Source organism: Danio rerio, chromosome 25, assembly GCF_049306965.1.
Source record: "Danio rerio strain Tuebingen ecotype United States chromosome 25, GRCz12tu, whole genome shotgun sequence".
NCBI classification, from domain to species: Eukaryota; Metazoa; Chordata; class Actinopteri; order Cypriniformes; family Danionidae; genus Danio; species Danio rerio.
The window spans coordinates 17,615,001-17,635,069 of NC_133200.1; the positions used below are offsets into that span (position 1 = coordinate 17,615,001).

A 20,069-nucleotide genomic window follows, 5' to 3' on the forward strand; every position below is an offset into this window, starting at 1 on the left:
GCAACGGTCCCCCACATCCTCATAACATCCATCCAGGACAGCAGCAGCGTGGCATGCTGCACCCTGCTCAACAGGTTAGACCACACTGTTTCTTAATTTGTTTATTGTTGACAGCTGAAACAGCAGTTCTGGCTAATATCCTTAAGTTCACTCTGCACATGGCAGATATCACTGCAGAAAAGGCACTCAAGCAGAATATTATAGTGTCAAATTCCAGTTGTTGATATCAAACAGGTTATAATCTATTATATATATGACAAATGATGTGACAGATAGAATAAGATGAATGTCACAACAGTAAGTTATATGAAATGTACACATGTAAGATTTTTCCCCTCACAAAGTTCAAATGTGGGACAGTTTTTACAAGGTGATTTCAAGTCATACATTTAAGATTTATGGCTATTTATTATGCCTTACATGTCAGAACTAATTAACTTAAGCATGTTTTACTGCACTGTTTTTAATGTAAACAGACAACCATTAGACAATTATACAACCAAGAGGTACATTTAACTGTTTTTTCTTTATCTTTATTATCTGAATTTATAGCAGAATTTATAGTTATCAATTTGAAATGTCGTGAATTATGAGATTGCCATATATATATATATATATATATATATATATATATATATATATATATATATATATATATATATATATATATATATATATATATATATATATATAATCACATCACATATTTTTGCCAGCACTTCGGTAAGAGCTTTTTTGTCCATAGTTTCAACGACCTTCAGGACCAGGGATGTATGCTCAACATATGATGATTGACGCCCAGTATCCATATCCTGGGCAGAGACCCCTCATATCCAGGCCTCCTGGGGACCATGAAAATCAACATGTACCACATTTTAACATGCAGGTATGATATCTTTGCTATCTATGCCAGAACTGGCCTCCTAAGGTTTTTTTTATTTATTTATTTTTTTTAACAAATTTCTTTTTATTTTAATCAGGGTTCCCACATAAATGGTCCACATCTTGGAACAAGATACACAGTTGGACCTGATGGTCAACCTCTTCAACCTCCACATCAACAACATTCCTATTCTGGTCCCACTCATGGTCCTTCTCTTGGTCCAAGGCCAATGGCCCTTCAGCCTGGGGGTCTTTGTTCCCCTCCACCTGAAGGCAATATGTACCCTTCACACCAACATCCAGAAGGACAGTCTATGCGGCCAATGGGAAACGCGTATACCAGGCCAGGTGTTCCAATGCATAGTTCCTACCCTCCTTATGGCCCCCATGGCATGAATATACCAAGGATGTGGCCACCCATGAACCATCAAAGGCAACCGACCCCTAGTGGAAATATGATGCAAGAACCGAGTGCTTCTGGCCAGCACCCATACAATCACAACATGATCCACTCTCAAAATAGTACAGGTTTTACTATGGCAAATGGTCAATTTAAAATGCCCTCTGCCAATTCCCAAGGTCCTGTTGGCCAAAAACTACAAGGAGGCCCTCAGGCCTCAAGGCTACATTTGGCATCTATGCTTGATAGTCCTGAGATGATAGCCCTTCAGCAGCTGTCAGCTTCATCATCTCATCATGTTGGGAATTTTCAGTCCCCCCAACAAAGTGGTGGTAATCCTTTAGCTTCTGCTGAACAGTCATCTCCTGAAAAACAGCTCCACATGCCTTCTAGAGACAAACAGCACACCCCTGTGTCCTCCAAAGGTAAGAGTGGTATTATTTGCTATATTTTTAGCATTGCATTAATTACTTCTTGCACATATGTGATTTGAGCACAAAAACAATGTTGTTTATTCTGATAGGTTCAAGTCCAAAATCTGGCAATAAAATGTCAACTGGAGAAATCTCTCTGACTGAGGCTGAAAGTCGTTCTTATCCCAGTACAACAGAGAAATCTGAGCAACCTTCACAAGTGACTGGTCTGGCATCTGTATCCTCTCCAAGCAAGGAACTGAATCAGAATGAAGACAAACATAGACTGTCAAATCTAGAAAAAATCCATGACCAACTGAATTCTCAACTAGGTCCTCCAAATCTAAAGTCTGTGGATGGCTTTTCATTTCCATTAAACAGCCCTCAGCCAATGCCCCATAAAACCCAAGATGATATTCCCCTCAACATTTCTCAACAAATAAATAAACATGCTTTACCACAGATTATTCAGAATGGCTCTCAACGGCAGTCTCAGAATGTACCACCACAAATTCTACAGAATATTCCTCAACAGATGACAGAGAATGTAATTCATCAATATCATCAGAGTGTCTCCCAGCAAATACAAAACAATGAATCTGTTAGAGGCCCACAGGTAGGACCTCTCCATGGAATGCCACAGATTTCATCTCAGGGGGGTCAGCCTGGTGTTCATCAGCCTGCAACACTCAGCTCTCTACCTCCTAGCCACCCCGTATCTCATCCACTTGCTCAGCCGTCTCCAGCTGATCAGGGAGACCAAAGGCCTTGTGAGCCTACCAGCAGGAAAGTTTCAGATGGTAGTACAGCTTCCCAAGATGGCAGCAATGCTAATTTGAGGACTGATTGTACCAGTGGGCAATACAAGCAACAGCCCTTCAGTCCCGAGTCAAAACCCCCCTTGGTAAGGCAGGAGCAAGCACCCCTTCAAAATCAGACTCCTCCAACCCACTCTCAGGGACCAGAGAGCAACAATGTAACCCATTATGGTATAAGTGAGCCAGCACACCAACCGTTTGGCCCACATCATGGTAGGCCACTACAAACGTCAAACCACCAGTCTTACACAAGCCAGGGACTCCCGTCACACGAAAATAATCCTAATCAAAATCCTGCACACTACCCTGCTTTTCACCAGCAAAGCATTCAATACCAGTATCGCATGGCCACACAGCATTCTCAGGGCCACCCAAGCATGCATCCTCAGTTCCAGCAGCAGCAGCAGTTTTATCAACAACAACGACATGGAAGACCTGTATTTCCAACTGAGGAGTGGCCTAGACATCCATACCAGCCTCAACACCCAGTGATGTCCAATTCTTATCCAACACCATCTGCTGGAAGTTTTAATGGTAGGCACAATGACAATGGCATGTCTCCACATGGCTCTGATGGATCTGTTGGGAGCTTAATGTCACCCAATCTTTTACCCGATGGATCCCATAGCAGTTCATTTGAAAACAAAGAGGATGGAAGCCCTGCTAAGCAGGCCAGGACAGAAGAACCTTCTGAACGCTCAGAGAGCCCAAAGGAAATATTGGACCTGGATAGCCACAATGCTACAGCCCGACATCATACTTCAGCCCAGCCGCACTCTAGTTTCCCATATGGGCCTCGTGGTATGCATCCCAGCATGCAGCAAAGTGCTGCTCCGCCACCCCATATGATGGCAAGTGGGCCGTATTCTAGCCAGCAATTTTCTGGTGGACATTTTGCACCACAGAATCCTCATCCACATTTGATGGAAGCTTTGCAGAGGCCCCAGCATCTGCCTTTCTCCCCTGGTCAATCTCGAATGACTATGTATAGGCATCCAAATGTTGCAGGGCACTTCCAGGGAATGATGGTTCCTCAAAGAGCAGTGGTTGCAGAACATTTATTTCGCAGTGGGTAAGAGATATAATTTAAAACTAAGGTGTTCTGGATATCAAAGAATGATTCATTCATAAATTGTACATTTGTATACTACTTTCACATTGTTTTTCTTAACCCTTTTCTTGCTTTATAGGCACCAGATGTTGCGTACAGCCTCTCCAAATGGCCAGGGCCATAAACAAGGAGTATGAAAACTAGGATTTTGGTGGCAGTCCAAGGGAAATGAGTACCTTCTACAGCACAATTACATCCTGCAATATACAAGGAAATAAAGACCCAACGAAATAGATGTTTAGTGTGTTTGTTTGCGTAAAAGGGCAAGTTATGTCAATTGGAGTCAATTGCTCCCCTACTCGTGCAAAAAACTATTGGAGACACCATCCTCCCCTGGCATCAACTTTCACTGAGGAGGGAAAGAACAGTTTGCAGTGCCAAGAAGTAGTGGCCACAGCAGCTTTTCTTCTCATCCTGGTTGGTTTCTTTGGCCACATCCCTAACAAAGGAACACAATCTCCAAGCTCTTTGCATGAGCTTTTACTTTGAAAGTAAAGATGCTAAAATGTATACATGAGAAGAGCAAGATGTTAGTTACCAGTTGGTATTCTGGTTCAAAATTAAACTCAGGTGTAGCAAAGAAGGTACTGAGGCTACTTGAGCTTTTTCAAAGCTCCATGGACAAACTAGACTCTTGCCTTCATATACTTTTGAATGTTCTGTGAAATGATTTTAGTATAGTAATTCAACTCAAAGAATAAAAGGAAGACCTTCTCCATGGGGAAAGTGACAACAAGTGTTTTAAAGAGGTGGTGTTCATCTTAAGTAAAACACATTATCCACTTTTTTTCTGGTGATGTGCATTCTTTTAATGCCACTTCAATTTGAAGATTGTATTTGTTCTTAGACTGGCAGAGAACTCAGCTGCTCTATTTGTTATGCACTAGGAATAGTCTTTCATACTGGAATTAGTGGCCTTGGACTAAAATTAGACGTGTGCTTCTTTGTATGGGACTAATTTCACTTAAGTTGTTTCTATCTCTGATGTTTTGTCTTGTTTCATTTTGATGTGTCCTGTGTTACGTGTGCACAGAATAAATCTGATTTCAGATAGGAAGTAACCATCTTTCACATTTTTAATATCTAGACAGGCCACTAGTAATCTGCAGCTTTTGGGATTCCATGAAGACTGGTTTACTCTTTGTGACCTGATTTATTCATTACTGCCTAGCAATCTCAAAATGTTGTTTTTTTTTCTCCACATATTGGAACGTAAATTGAACATCTAGCTAGAGTCGCAATACTAACAATGTGTTAGATGTGAGTATGTATCAGCCTTAAAACTGACTTGTAAAAGTACCACTGTAGCTGCTTTTATCCAATAGGAGAAATGTCGATGTGCTCATATTTTACATGAATGCTTCCTGTTTTGACTCAGCGTACTGAATATGTCCTCAGGGTGTAGTGGTTTTAATACGGGTATTGTCAATGACTTTTTAGTGACAAAATTACAGTGAAATTTCACTGGAACTGTGATTAACTTCAGTTCCTGTTTGAACATCAGTACAGATGCAGGAACGAGGCGAGCAGTACTTGTGGTTTTTGGAGTTTGTCACACTTGAGTGAGTCTGAAATTGTTTTAAATGCTTTTTTTGTAATGGGCAAGGATCTGAAAACCAAGTAGGATGGTTTTATCCAACTTCATTTCTTCTACTATTGTTGCCCTGCACTAAATTAATCGCTATCATATCTGCTTTGTTTAATGTGTTCGATTAGTCTGTCTGAATTTCTATTTAGATTCAGCTCATACTGACAAACCATTGAAAAGAAACAAAAAATGTCAGAATATGGCAGCAAGAATATCTACCTCATAATGCCAGAATGTGGCATATTTTCCATTCCCTTCACAGACATGTGCAAAAATTATTTTTGTCACTTGTTTTTCTTTATACTCTGAGATATGCTTTTTCCACGATTGAAGGCTCTATCTTTAAAACAACACTATAGCCTTAATATGTCCAACTGTACAACAGTCATTGCTACTTTATTGGTGCCAAGTTTGAACATGATTAAAACATCTCCATTCTGTATTTTCAATTCTGGGGTTCATAACTGTAAGTGTAATGAAGGCAGCATCCCAGGTTAACATTTTGGCCCTCACTTTGCAGCTTTGTATCATCCACATATTGAAGTGGAAAAACGGTTGAATACCTTGTATGAAGAAACTTGACAGTGATTTCTGTGGTACAGTAAGATCTTTTGTCCCTGAAACCTGTGATAGTGCATAATGTCAGACATTGTAGTATTTTTGTGGACATATAAACTGTTTATATGTATTTTATGAACTAGGGATATTAAAATGCTAGCAACTGTGAGATGACATGGGCATTATCCTCCATTTTGTACTCACATGTGAAGTTTTATCACTTTGCCAGTCCTCTGACAGACTGTCCTATTCCACTGTTAATATGTAAAAGGGATAATTTAGTTGTATTGTACTACAAGAATGTGTGGGTTTTGCATTGTACAGTTTTTTATTTTTATTTTTTTTTTTATGGGTATTGGGTCTGGATCTCTTGAAACCCTTCAACATTTCTGCTGTTCTCTGTTCTGTCTGTACTGGTTAAAGAACTAGTTGGTTAAATGTGAATCATATTTATTTGCTCTTATGTTTTTTTGTAAATTTTGTCTTTTTTTAAATATAAATGTGTTCTCATGTTTGTTTTGAAAAAGATTCACTTTACCTCAGTAGTAAAATGGCATCCAAAACGACACCTGTAACTTTCAATATATGAAGTTTACAAGTTCTTATCTGACTGACAAATTATTTTGGAAATGAACCGAAGTATTTTCTATACTGTACATTTCTTAGAATAAACTACGTTTCATTAGTTTCTGCTTGTTTCAAGTTTCTGTTCATTACCCCTTAAAAATAATCCACCTTGTGAAAATTAACCATATAAGCTATTCCATGCAAATGTCAACCTTGCCATAAAAAAACTAAGCCTCATCCAAAATAGCGAAACTGTTTCTACGTTTTTGGTGTAAGCAAGTATTTTACAGTACTTAAAAACTGCTCAAAAACGTCAATGTTTTCAAACTTTTATATTTCATTTAGCAAAGTCACACAAGTGCCAATTTCACATTGGTCACATCCATAACGAAACTTTTACCTCACAAATGCAAAAGTGTAAAATAAAATAAAATCAATCATGTTTGTTCAATAGTCAACTTTTATCATTTTTTATTAGCATCGTTTCTTTTGGGTTGTCCAGTTTAATTCATGGAATTTCTGCAAAGTATGTTGTATACTGCAAACTTTTTTTGTCACATCCATAACGCATGTATATTTTCCTAATTTAAAATATAAAAATATTTACAGGTTGATATTTTTCTGATACCACAACTCTGTGGTTAGTTCTTTTAGAAAATATAAACATATTTCAATTTAATGTTATATATATTTTCTCTGTGTATATTTTGAGTTTTTACTGCAAATCAACGTTTTGTTTTATTTGTATTGTATCTTTGGTAACGGTAACTATTAGTTAGTTTTCAACAAACTAGTTTTCCAGTTATCATGAAAAGTTAATATAGCCTATAGTTATTATAGCTAGCCTATAAAACAATTGCTTGGTTATATTTTAACGTCTCGTTAACTGACATAAACACTTTTTGTGAATATGTTATTATAGAACCACAATATTCCTTTCTTTGTGCTATTAAGTCTTGTACTCACAGAAAAGAGTTTAGTCATGTTTCAGACGACTCAGAAACCTCAGTGTTGGAGATGATAATAGTGAGGTAAATATATCACATTCATATTCGTCACCCATCACTTTTAAAACGTATGGACGTCGTAAAACAAAGAAGAAAATCATGTAATACGTTTGTTAGATTTTAAATACACCGACAGGTCTTTGTCACGCAGTCTTCTGTCCACACGCGTGCACAGCTCAGCCAATGAGCTTTGAGGAAACACACGACGTCACGTTGTTGTGGAAGTCAGTTGCAGGGTAGATGTCGACCGAGCTCTGTTAAATACAATTACTATTAAACTTCTGTTGTAGCGATTCTGTGTACTCAACAGGTAAGTACTTTCAATTAATTCTATTTGATTCGTTATGTATTACGTTGAATATTTAACGTTATTCAGGATAACCGTTACTGTAGCCTTGTTATGCCTTTTTTGGGGGGGTAATTCAGCCCCGGAAGCCCCTTTAGATGATACGCAAATAAATTGATCGAAATTCAAGAAGCGTGTCCGGACGTTTAAGAGTCACGTTTGCAATAGATTATAGACAAAATGTGACAACAGCAAACAATAGACAACTTTCGACTGATGATAATTAGTAGAGTACAGCTCGACAGTCATGTGGGTTGTTTACAAGCGAGTAATTACGTCTGTAACAGATGGTGGCATTGTTTTAGAAGTAACATTATTTGATCGATTTAATGTACATCTTACGTGTTAAATTATCTTTCTCTTAAAATTAGACAAGTTCAAACAGCTGACAGATACATTTACCATGGTTTTGAGGAAACTGGTTGATGGTTGAAACTGATTTCAAAGCAAAACTGTAACTGGTGACTGGAAAAAAGAAGTAGCAGTAACGTTAAGCAAATAATCTTTTTATAAATGCAGTCATTGCAGACATCACTGTCACAATACTGTTGAGTAAGTTAGCTTAAACCAGTAATAATGATATATTTCCAATGACTATTGTGTATGTATATAGTATGTATACTGGTCAACATTTGAAGTGGTTAAAAAAGCAAGAATTTGTGTTGTAACTTATATTATCAATGCCAATATTTTACAAATATTAAGTTGTATTCGCTGTGGTGTTCATCACACCACCAAATGCTTGGACACTTTTAGCCTATTTATTTTCAAACATAAGCATTTTCACACTTTAATCTGGTCAACAACAAGGCTGAGATATTAACTGAAAACTGAAACTATTTTTTTTTCATAGGACTTTAAAATCAGGCTCCAATTGTAGACATAAGTTGATGCAACTGATGATGGAAACTATTTCTAATGCATTTATTTATCTTAAGTCATGTTAATGTCTTAGTTAATGTTTAAACTTGTTGAAATCAACAGTCATGACTGTTTTATTAAAGGATTACTAATAAACCTAAATAAATGTAACTATTAACAAATTAATTTTTGTATTGCGAAAAAGCAAACATTATTTCAGTACAAATTGTTACATATCGAAATCTTTTTTTTTTTTTTTTTACAAAAGAGAAGAAAAAAATAATAAATAGGGTAAAAGGAAATAACCAGAAATAACTTTTATAGAAAATTAGGACTAACGGGATAAAGCACCATCGTTTTAAAATGAAAACGACCTTAGTTTTCAGTGCGCAAAAAAACGTAGCAAAACTTACATCTTTAAAAATGAAAACGTATTAGTGTAAACAGGGACTGAATGCTGTCATTTAAGAATCACAATCAAATGTTCTTATACATCGTCAATGTTGTAATTAAATATTTACAATAAAACCGTATATGATAATAATAAAGACAAACGAAAATTAAATTACTACGAAATAAAAAATAAAATAAAAGGAAGAGTGCATCTACTAAATGAAAGGCAAGATGTTAAGATAGTTAAAGTAATTTATAAAACATTGCAACTTTTCAAAGAAATTTGTTTTACCAGAACATCTAACCTTTTCCAACTTTTGAAAATGTATGGTATCCACAAGCCATTGGGATGTAGTAGTGGCTTATTTGCTTTCCAGTGAAGTAGAATACAACGCCTAGCTAATAATGATCAAGTTGTTTATAATTAAACTACGACAAAAACTTTGAAATCCCAAAAATGTAAAAGTTCCTAGATTGTATATCGGAGCTAATTGTATATTGGAGCTAATACGCTTGCACACTGTAACAACTTTGGCTGAGGCTATCAACTGATGCTCTTTCACGTTGCACATAAGGCCTGTTCACATATCACATTTTTTGCACGCAGAAGTTTATTATTTTCAACGAAGGCGCACTGCTTGTTCCTGGGGTATCTACTCGAAAACATCTAAACTTCAGAATGCCGTGAGCGAACTGCAAATCACGTGAAAAGAACAGATCGCTCAGCTTCATAGGCTACTTTGTATGGAATATACACAATTCTACACTGGTCCAAAAAGAAAAATATCAAATAAAAAATTCCAAACAATTTTGTGATGCAGTTGATCGAAGACAGAGGTTCTGCAGCCTTTGACTAAATTTATTCTCTTTAAAAGGGAAATACTTAGCTAATATGTAGCTTAAATTTACTTTAGACAAATACATTTTTTTATTCTTGTTTTTATTTATTTATTTATTCACTGTTTAGTAATTTATTTTAAGTGTAAAATTGTTACTTAAGTTAAAATGTCAACATTTTTACTTTTAAGTCCAACAAGAAATTTACTATTGTTTTTTTTTTATTTTTTATTTTTTTTACTGTTATTATTTTGTGTTGTACTACTTGGCTACTGAGCAGTAGTAAATGACACTTTAAAATATAAAGACTTTCTAGATTTTTGAAACTAGTAGTGTTTTGAAATTAAAGAATGCATAATAATCGTAAAAAAACCATGAAACCGCGGTTATCCTTCAGACTACAATCGGACAACTAAAATTTATAATTGTTGCATCGCTAATGTCAATATTGTTATAATACCGTATATCAGGATTAAAGCTTAAGCAAATACCACAACAATAAAAATAGTTTTCGTTCTATGCTACAATATGTCCTTTAAGATTTACATAGATAAGTTACGGAAGTGAAACTAGAAGTGACGACAACTCATTTTGGTGGTTTAGAATTGATTATTTCTTTTTAAGAGAGTAAAGTTTTTTTGAGGAACTTTGTGAATTGTATCTTTTGACAACATTTAGTCCTGAAATCTAAAAGAATTTTAGAAAAAACACTTGATACACACTTTAATAATATTAACATCCTACTTTTTACTATCTTCCCAGAGATCTGTGGTTGAATTACCTTACAGACATGCATGTGTTGTTCCTTGGAGATCTGATGTGGATCTACTTGCTGCTTCTGTGTTGTGCATCATGTAACGGTAGACCAGATCCCAGGAAACGGGACGCTCTCATAGGCCTGGAGGCATCTAGACGGACAGGAGGTGACATTACGCTGAACCAGAGAGAAAAACTGCTTGATGGAAAACTTCAGAAATTGAAGCAGCATGATATGGAGGCAGGACAGTTTCCACCGTCCATGCATTTCTTCAAGGCAAAGCGCCTCATTGACCAAAGTCCTGTCTTTAATTTGATACAGAAGATGCCTAAAGGTGCAGTAATCTGTAGTTTGTGATTTGATTGTATAATAATATAAAATATATAAAAGTATATAAATATAACATGTATAAACACACACACACACACACTTTTGTTCCCACTATTTTAACTATGTTAAGATGATAAAGGGAATGAGATGTAGGGTGATATGTTATGGATATATAGTATTATGAGTATCTGTCTTATATTTTGCCTGTATAATGCCTTATAACTGTGTTAAGAGAGGGTGTTGCCAGTTGCAGTGTCTTTGAAAAGTAATACATTACAATTATGTGTTACTTATTTAAAAAGTCATTAAATGGATTAGTTAGTTTTTCAGGCAAGTAATGCATCACGTTACTTTTGCACAACTTTTTTCATCTGAGCTTTGCTTGCTTGTTTATAACTATTGCTTGCTTGTGTGTGTTTGTATATATATATATATATATATATATATATATATATATATATATATATATATATATATATATATATATATATATATATATACACTTATATACATACATTTCTAATCAAAATTGTTTTATTAACTCATTTCTAATAACTTATTCATTTTATCTTTGTCATGATGACAGTAAATAAATCAAGACACTTCTATACAGCTTAAAGTGACATTTAAAGGCTTAACTAGGTTAATTAGGTTAACTAGGCAGGTTAGGGCAATTAGGCCAGTTATTGTATGACGATGGTTTGTTGTGTAGACTATCGAGAAAAGAAATAGCTTAAAGGGGCTAATTGTCCCTAAAATGGTGTTTAAAAAATTAAAAACTGATTTTATTCTAGCCGAAATTAAACAAATCAGACTTTATCCAGAAGAAAAAATATTATCAGACATACTGTGAAAATTTCCTTGCTCTGTTAAACATAATTTGTGATTTTTTTTTAAAAAGAAGAACATTTCAGCACATTTCTAAACATTATAGTTTTAATAACTCAGTTCTAATAATTGATTTATTTTATCTTTGCCATGATGACAGTAAATTGCTAATAATTCTGGCTAATAATTCTGACTTTAACTGTATATAAATGAAACTGAAACTACAGTAATTTTCATATGTACAGATCATACGCAAAACATCTGCACTTCCTCATTATAAGAAAACTGACAGAAAGTAAATGGGAAAGCAAAGAAACTGAATTAACTTTTTTAAAGGCAACTCAGATATTTTCTCAGAAATAAAGAAGTAATTTGTGACTTTACTAGCTACTTGAAAAAAGAAATCTGATTACGAAACTCATATTACGTGTATTAACTAACAGTGGATGTCATTACTATCATTCTACTGCAAAGCTAAATTACCTAAAAGCTAAACTAACCTTACCATATATTTCATAACAGTGTAACTCCCCATAGGCTTAACTATGTTGATTGATATGATTTATATTTTCAGGTGCTGCACTGCACGTACACGACTTTGCTATGGTTTCAGTGGATTGGCTGGTGAAGAACGTGACCTACAGAGAGAACTGCTATGTTTGCTTCACAGACAAGCAGACCGTGCAGTTCATCTTTTCCACTGGACCACCAGCATCCAGTTTACACTGCTCCTCATGGACTCTGCTCAGATCCCTCAGGGAAAAAATTAAAAACACCACTGAACTGGACAACAGGTAAAACAAAACTTATTCTGAGACTGTAACTGAGTAAGGTTTTGTTTTATATGTCTCAATTTCCTTTACAGTTTTATTCGAAATCTCACGCTCTTTACTGAAGACCCAGATAGAGCTTATCCTAATCAGGATACTGTGTGGGAGAGGTTCGAGCAGGTATTTTTAGTGGCCTATGGGTTGGTCACTTATGCCCCTGTCTTTAAAGACTACCTCTATGAAGGTCTCCGACAGTTTTATGAGGACAACATCATGTATGTGGAGATCAGAGCACTGCTGCCACAGGTATGGATAAGTCTGACCTGATTTAAAAAAAAATCCTAAATTAGATCTAAAATTTAATAAAAAATTTTTAAAAGATATTTGTGATTTTTTTATCTCACAATTTTGAGCTTATATACAATTTATGAATTGAGAAATCTTACTATTCTCACTTTTGTTTGCAGTTTATATAGCACAATTGTAAATTATAACCTTATATTTGTCAGTTAACATTTAGCATATTTAGTTTACATCTTAGATTAGTAATTTAGGTAATATTAAAAAAAATCACAGGAGGGCTTGTATATTTTTCCTTGAACTGTAAGTATATTTATTCGGCTGGATATCGGCACTGGTGGGAGGTGTGTGATTGCATTGGTGTCCCACCAGTGCCGATATACAGCCATATTGCAATGCTACGAGTGTGATATTGCATTTATGCAACAGTTTGACACCATAATCGTGTATATAAACAAGAAAATCAAGCACGAAGAATCTCAAAAATTCTTATATATGAGGAACTACTTTAATCTGCCATTCACATCTGCAGCTTACCGTCAGAACAGCAGAAACCGTTGCTAATTCATCAACGTCACTTTAGAGCTAGTATTTGAATGGTTCTCTAGCGTAATGCCTAAAATGATGGAAAAACGAGTGATTTTGCTCACATTTTAAGATTATAAGGCTGAAGTGCCATCAGTCTACAGAGATTTCCCAGTATTTCTCTATTGCAACTGTGGTTTCACAATATTTACCCCGTAAAAGCCAAAGCAAACACTACCAGATTACCATGGTATAAATACAGCACTACAAAATACAAGAGAGAGATCGACTTAGAATATCACTTACCTGTTTTAAAATGATATGTTCAGCTGTAGTTTAAAACTTCTGCAGAGAAAATGCTATTTTTCTCGCCTAAGGACTTATTATGCGGTCTCTGTCTCTGGCGGAATGTTAACCACCTTTGCTCTGCTCAGTAACAGGTTATAATGGCCGCCGATGCGCTTGATCTCAGGAATTATGAATAAATTTTATATTATAAATATAATAAATATTAATACTTAAAATAGGCACTGTCCTTATAAATAAACTGCATATTTGCAATTTAAACAACTACATTCTAACCTAATAAGCCTGAAAAATACACTGTTATCCAACAGCAGCAATATTTGTCATACTGTAGTGAGTTTATTGATCTGTTGTCTGTTGGTGAAGAGGCTGTACAAGTGCATATATTGCAGAATATTGCACGGCTATCAACTAATCAGGTTCAAGAACCAGACAGAATTATTGTATAAATATATGGCAACTCAAATCTGTCAGAGGAAAAAAGCTTCTCAATTACCTTTTCAAATTTTGTATGGCAAAAATTTGCATCTTTGTAAGATTGTTTGCACTAGAAACATACTAATATATGCTCATTTTTATTTACTCATTCAAGACATATGAACTCGATGGCAGACTGAATGATAAAGACTGGAGTATGGCTGCCTGTCAGGAAGTTGTGAACCAATTTAAAAAACACCATCCAGACTTCATCGGGGCTCGGGTGATTTTCACTGTCCACAGGTGTGATAAACAGCAAATTACTTTAAATACCAATCTGAATCGATAAGATCTTAATTAACCGTTTCTTTTAGAAAAATAAATGCAACTGAGGCGGTGAAGACAGTAGAGGAAGCAATGATACTGAGAAGAAACTTTCCAGATGTCATGGCAGGTTTTGACTTTGTAAGTATACATTCGGTTCGGTGATGAGCATATTGCTGAAATACACAATACGTGAATGAAATATTTAAAAGAAGGTTATTCTGGACACCAAAGTTACATTTATTTGATCAAAAATACAGTAAAAAAATAAATCCTGTGAATTAAAGCTGAATTAATAGTATCTAGCTGTCTTCAGTGTCACATTTATTTTTCCTCAGAGTGCGGCTTTAATATTTTTGTGAGTCAATACAGCGGGGAAAATAAGTATTGAACATGTTGTTTTTTTTATTTCTAAAAGAGCTGTTGACATGGAATTGAACCAGATATTGATAAAAAACCAAACAATACAAACATAAAAATAAAACTAAACTAAACAAATCTGAAATATTAGTTATGTGTTATAAAAATTAATTGACACAAGGAGAAAGTAATAAACTACTAAAACGTATTTAATAATTTTAATAAAAGGCTTTTTTTAGTGATGGCAGTTTAAAGACCACTCTCATGGAGAATGATGTCATATGAATTACTCAGGTGTGAGGTTTTCACAGACTTCCACAAAGTGTAAAAATCTTGATGGTTCTGTGGGTCTCGTTTTTACCTGATTCAAGTCAAGTGATTGTTTGGGCCATATTACAGCTTCATTTTCTTTTTCTGAAAGCATCTGAGAGTTTCGTTGGCTGTGTTTTGAATCATTGACTTGCTGAAATGTCCACACTGTTTTTATCTTTATCATCCTAATAATGTAGATGTTGGACTGAAGCAGCTAATATTTATTTACAATGACAAAAGGCAGAGGGTTGGTGAAGAACTACTGAGAGATTTCAGTTGCTGTCTGGGCTTTTAATGCCTTTCGACACCTCCCTTTCTTCATGTGTTCAATACTTTCCCGTGTGTCATTTAATTTATTACACAACTTAATTCGTAACTAATTAGATTTGTTCTCTTTGCATATTTGGATTTCTTTGGTTGTTAACAACATACATTGAAAATTTCAAGTCAACGGCACCTTTAGAAATATGTTTTCTGAGAAAAATGTTGACGTGTTTAATACCTATTTTTACTTGCTGTATCAAAAGTGCCAGTAAAAGTACAAGTAAACATTTATCTAAAATGTATTCAAAGTTTAAATTAGTGCTGTTACTTTTAAATTTCTTTTCATCAAAAATTGTATATAGGGCCATTCACACCAAGCATAGTAACTATATAAATAATGATAAAGATAGAGATTTTAAAATCTTTCTAAATTTAAAACAACAGCAGATTTCAAACCACAACTATAACGATAAAGACTTAGAGAATATCATTGGGAAATATGAAAATATTTTTTCCCCCGGCTAATTAATGATAAAACACTGACAGCCAGTCAATCTATTGACAAATAAGCTGCAGGTGACATTGAAGAACTTAAACTGATTTTTAAACATTATTTAAAGATAATAACTACCTTGGTATACTAAGTGAAAGAATGATAAAAAATAAATCAAAGTTTGCAGACTAGGCTAGCAAATTGTAGAATGCAAATAAATTTACCTCAGTTATCCAGTGCTAGTTTTTGCGTCTTTGTATTGTATTAGCTTACCTTGTGTTGTTTTTATTCCACCTCATTGACTTCGATCGCTAAACCGCTTTGTTTACATTAGCAGTCAAAAGTCACAGAAGTAGCTCAATGAGGACGTCTGCTGGTTACAAGGGGTTAATACCGAATGACAAGCACCAACAGAATTAACATTTTTATCGTTCGTTATCTTGTCAATTTACTGATATATTTCTGTTTATAGTTGTCGTGTTAGGTGTGAATACAGAGTCCAGTAAAATGATAACAGTTTCCACAAAGCTGTGAAGGGAATTGTTTTTAACAATGGTAATTATAAGAATCATCAATAATGATTGAGCACAATAATGAATGATTAGCAAATCAGCATATGTATAATGATTTCTAAAGCAAGCACTAAAGACTGAAGTAAATTCAGCTTTAAATCACAGAAATTACATTATAAAACATATGTTAATCAAAAACTGTTTTTTAAATATAAATAATATTTCACAAAATATTTTTTAAGCAGAATAAGCCTCTTTAAAAGCCAATTTTAAAATCTTACTGATTTCAAACATTTAACCAGTACTACATGTGCTTTTCTAACTCCAGGTAGGACAGGAAGACCTTGGAAGACCTTTGTGGTACTTCAAGGACGCTTTGAGTTTACCTGAAGACAAGGGTTTTAACCTGCCCTACTTCTTTCACGCTGGAGAGACAGGTTTCCTTTGACGTCTCGCTTCTTTTATCTGCTACAAAGCCGCGCAACTCAAAGTCGTCCTTTAGGCTCCGAGTGATTGAACGTTTGTTCTTTTTCATTGGCTTTTCTGCACAGATTCACAGGGAACAGATGTGGATCAAAACCTCATGGATGCTCTTCTGTTCAACACCACACGTATCGGGCACGGCTTTGCTTTGGCACGTCACCCTGTGGTTAAAGAGATGGCCAGAAAGATGGACGTGCCGATTGAAGTCTGCCCTATTTCAAATCAGGTAGAACATCTCTTTTGTAGTGTCAAAAAATTGAGTTTGTTTACTTTCCTTATGCATCTTTCTGGGCCAAAATCACAATTAGTTCCATTCAGAAACTCGTAAATTGTTGAAATATCTATTTCTGAATATGTTATAAGTAGAATTTCATATTTATATCAGTGCTATTTTAACATTACTGAGTAACAGTTGTAGTTGTTCTTAATATTGTTGCATATGTTGTATTTGTTCTGTTTTCAATAAAATTTTATTATGTCATTTTATTTATGCAAACTCCACACAGAAATGCCAATTGACCCAGCCGGGACTCGAACCAGCAACCTTCTTGCTGTGAGGCTAACCACCGTGTCACCCTGCAAATTTATAACACAAAATTATTAGCCCTTCTCTGAAATTTAAATACTTTTTCAAATATTTCATAAGTGATGTTTAACACAGCAAGGAAAGATTGCGCGATTCGATATAATATTGTTTATTAGCACTACTTTAGCTAAAAACTAACATTGAATTGAACTATACTAAATCATATTTCATTTTCGTTTATAAGAAATAAAACATAATGTATTCAATACAATATTAAATAGCATTTTACCTGAAAATTGTTTTCTTCTCTTTCAGGTGTTGAAGCTGGTCTCAGACCTGCGGGATCATCCGGCTGCAGTGCTGATGGCTGAAGGTCATCCTCTGGTGATCAGCTCTGATGATCCTGCTGTTTTTGGAGCCACGGCTCTTTCACACGATTTTTATGAAGCTTTTATGGGTTTTGGAGGAATGAGCTTTAATTTAGGCACATTGAAAGAGCTAGCTTTAAACTCCCTCAGGTAGGAAATGACCACAATTTAAACAAAAAAGAGACTGTATATGCAAGCTTGTACATTTAGGTGTCCTCAATATTTAATGTGTGCTCTGGTTCTTCATTTATAGGTACAGCACATTGCCAAGTCAAAGAAAGGAGGAAGCTATCGACGCTCTGCTAGTAAAATGGGACAAGTTTGTTTGGGAAAGTTTACTTTGACAGGACGTTACCACATCAGGACGTTTTTAATTAGGAGGCCATTGTTTACAAGACATCTACGTCATTTGTTTGTCGTATTGGTGATACTGAGGTGCGAAAACGCCAATTTATGCTGAGAGAAACAGAATGTAATGCCTTGAACTGATCTGTGCTGCCATCTTGTGGAGAATCTGAAGCAGTGCTTTTGTGAATATTAATCGTGGTTTCAGATTTATATAAATGTAAAGTCACACAATCTGAACGGGGTTAACTACTTAACTACTCAGGATGCGTGATAAACCTTGTCTTGTTGTAAGTGTGCATTAAAGGGAATGTTCACGCAACAATGGTAAATTCAGTCATCAACTTGCTTGAGTTTCTTCCGTTGAACACAAAGAAGTTTTTAGGCATTCTGCAAAGTACCATTTTTGTTTTCAACAGAAGAAAGGAACTCCTGAAGGTCTGTAACTATTTAAAGAGGAAATAGTGAGTATTTTTGGTGTGAACCGTCTTTTTAAAGCTCATCTGAAAAGAGGTTTCACGGTTATTATAATATAACTCCATCTTTGGAGAACATTTTTTACCAAACCTGAGAGAGTTGTCCTCAAATTAAAGACTATTTACCTGAAAAACCATTCAGAAAAGTTTATAATGATATTTGGAAGTGTTCATTACAGCTTTTTATAAACACTGATCAGTAATCTTCCTTACAACATTCAAATTATTAACTAACCCCTAACCAACATTTTTAACTGCGTAAACCCTGACAAGCTGACTTGTTATCTGATTGCGGTTTGTGAATACAAAACTCATATGGTTTAAAATATGAAAGTATTAATATTAATAAAAAAAAAAGTATTGCAAAAACTCTGTGCACCTTTCTATCTTTACAATTTTCCCAAAACTTTTAGGTGAGCCAAGGAATGTTTATATTTATATTATTTTAGTATTTACTTTTGTTTTTATTATTTTCTATTACATATTTTATTTTTTATCATTTTGATTATTTAATTGGTCAATTGATTATTAATAATTTATACTATTTAATCATAGTTAATAAGTTAGTTGGTTATGTTGTTTTATTAATGTGTTACAATTTTTTTTTGCATAAGTAATGTTATGTATTATACAATGAAGGGGTTCTTATAGCAGGGGTTAAACTCTAATCCATGAGTAGTGCAAAACTGATCCAATGTGAGATAAGACCTGGATTAATTTATCTCTGAAAGATAAATAAAGCATTCCTGTTCATTTTTGGTAACTTTATATTGAGTTTTAATGTTGAGCTATACAACAAAATAAAATAAAACATCTATCCAAATAGATGTCATATATAGTGTCTCTCTCTCTCTTTCTCTCTCTCTCTCTCACACAAACACACACACACACACATTTTAGGTGCTTTATTGGCATGACAAATAACTGTACATTCGTATTGCCAAAGAAGTGCTGCGTCGCTGCGTACAAACAAGACAAATATGAGCATAAATTATAATACAGAAATAAAGAAACTAAAATGAAAATAGATTAATAAAAAGAGTAATAAAAAAAATAATGTAAATATGTAAAACAGGATAAAGGTGATGACAATAATATCATCAGTAAGTCCACAAATAAAGAGTTCCAGTATTTGTGTGTTGGAGACAGTGGAGCAGGTCATCAGCCGCATTTCCACTATCAGGCCAGTGCGAGCCAGGGCTTATATCGGGCCAGGCCGTTCCAATCGCCTGGGAGGTTGAGCAGTGTTCCTCAGACGGTGGCAGGAGTGCACAAACTGAGCTGCTAACACACAGCAGCACACACACTCCCCCAGTAAGATGGGCAGTTTCTCACTGTTCTGCAGGTACTCAAAGTTTTTGTGTATGTGTGTGAGGTTTGTGTAGAATTTCTCCCGGACCTCGGAGTATTTTGTGCACTCAGTGAGGAAGTGCAGCTCCGTCTCAATCAGCTGCTGAGGGTAGTGTGGGCACAGCCGCTCCTCCACTGGCAGCCATGTTTGACTGTGCCGGTGTTACACCAAATTCTGCGACCGTCGTATTCTGTGACTCTAGTAGGCGCTGTTCTCACTGTTTAACTTAAACTCGCTCCCA

The 20,069-nt window shown here is 35.1% G+C and overlaps 2 protein-coding genes across 3 annotated transcripts in view; both read left to right on the forward strand.

Moving 5' to 3' along the window:
- cecr2 (CECR2 histone acetyl-lysine reader) overlaps positions 1-6,455 on the forward strand; it is a 42,415-nt gene extending 35,960 nt beyond the window's left edge. For both annotated transcript variants that reach the window (XM_005174362.5, XM_002666820.7), the window contains exons 14-18: positions 1-74; positions 746-886; positions 981-1,707; positions 1,806-3,585; positions 3,704-6,455. The exon at positions 1-74 is cut by the window's left edge and continues 279 nt beyond it. In XM_005174362.5, the coding sequence (XP_005174419.1) occupies positions 1-74; positions 746-886; positions 981-1,707; positions 1,806-3,585; positions 3,704-3,761 (2,780 nt within the window). In that variant the 3' untranslated portion in view covers positions 3,762-6,455. The remainder of the gene's footprint in view (positions 75-745; positions 887-980; positions 1,708-1,805; positions 3,586-3,703) is intronic.
- Positions 6,456-7,561: 1,106 nt separating this feature from the next.
- Positions 7,562-18,846, forward strand: ada2a (adenosine deaminase 2a). Its single transcript, NM_001033717.2, is given in 10 exon segments — positions 7,562-7,654; positions 10,544-10,872; positions 12,271-12,490; positions 12,562-12,772; positions 14,190-14,317; positions 14,389-14,479; positions 16,608-16,716; positions 16,831-16,988; positions 17,604-17,806; positions 17,910-18,846. Coding segments are annotated over 9 exon segments (1,512 nt in total). The 5' UTR covers positions 7,562-7,654; positions 10,544-10,571; the 3' UTR covers positions 18,001-18,846.
- The last annotated feature ends 1,223 nt before the right edge of the window (positions 18,847-20,069 follow it).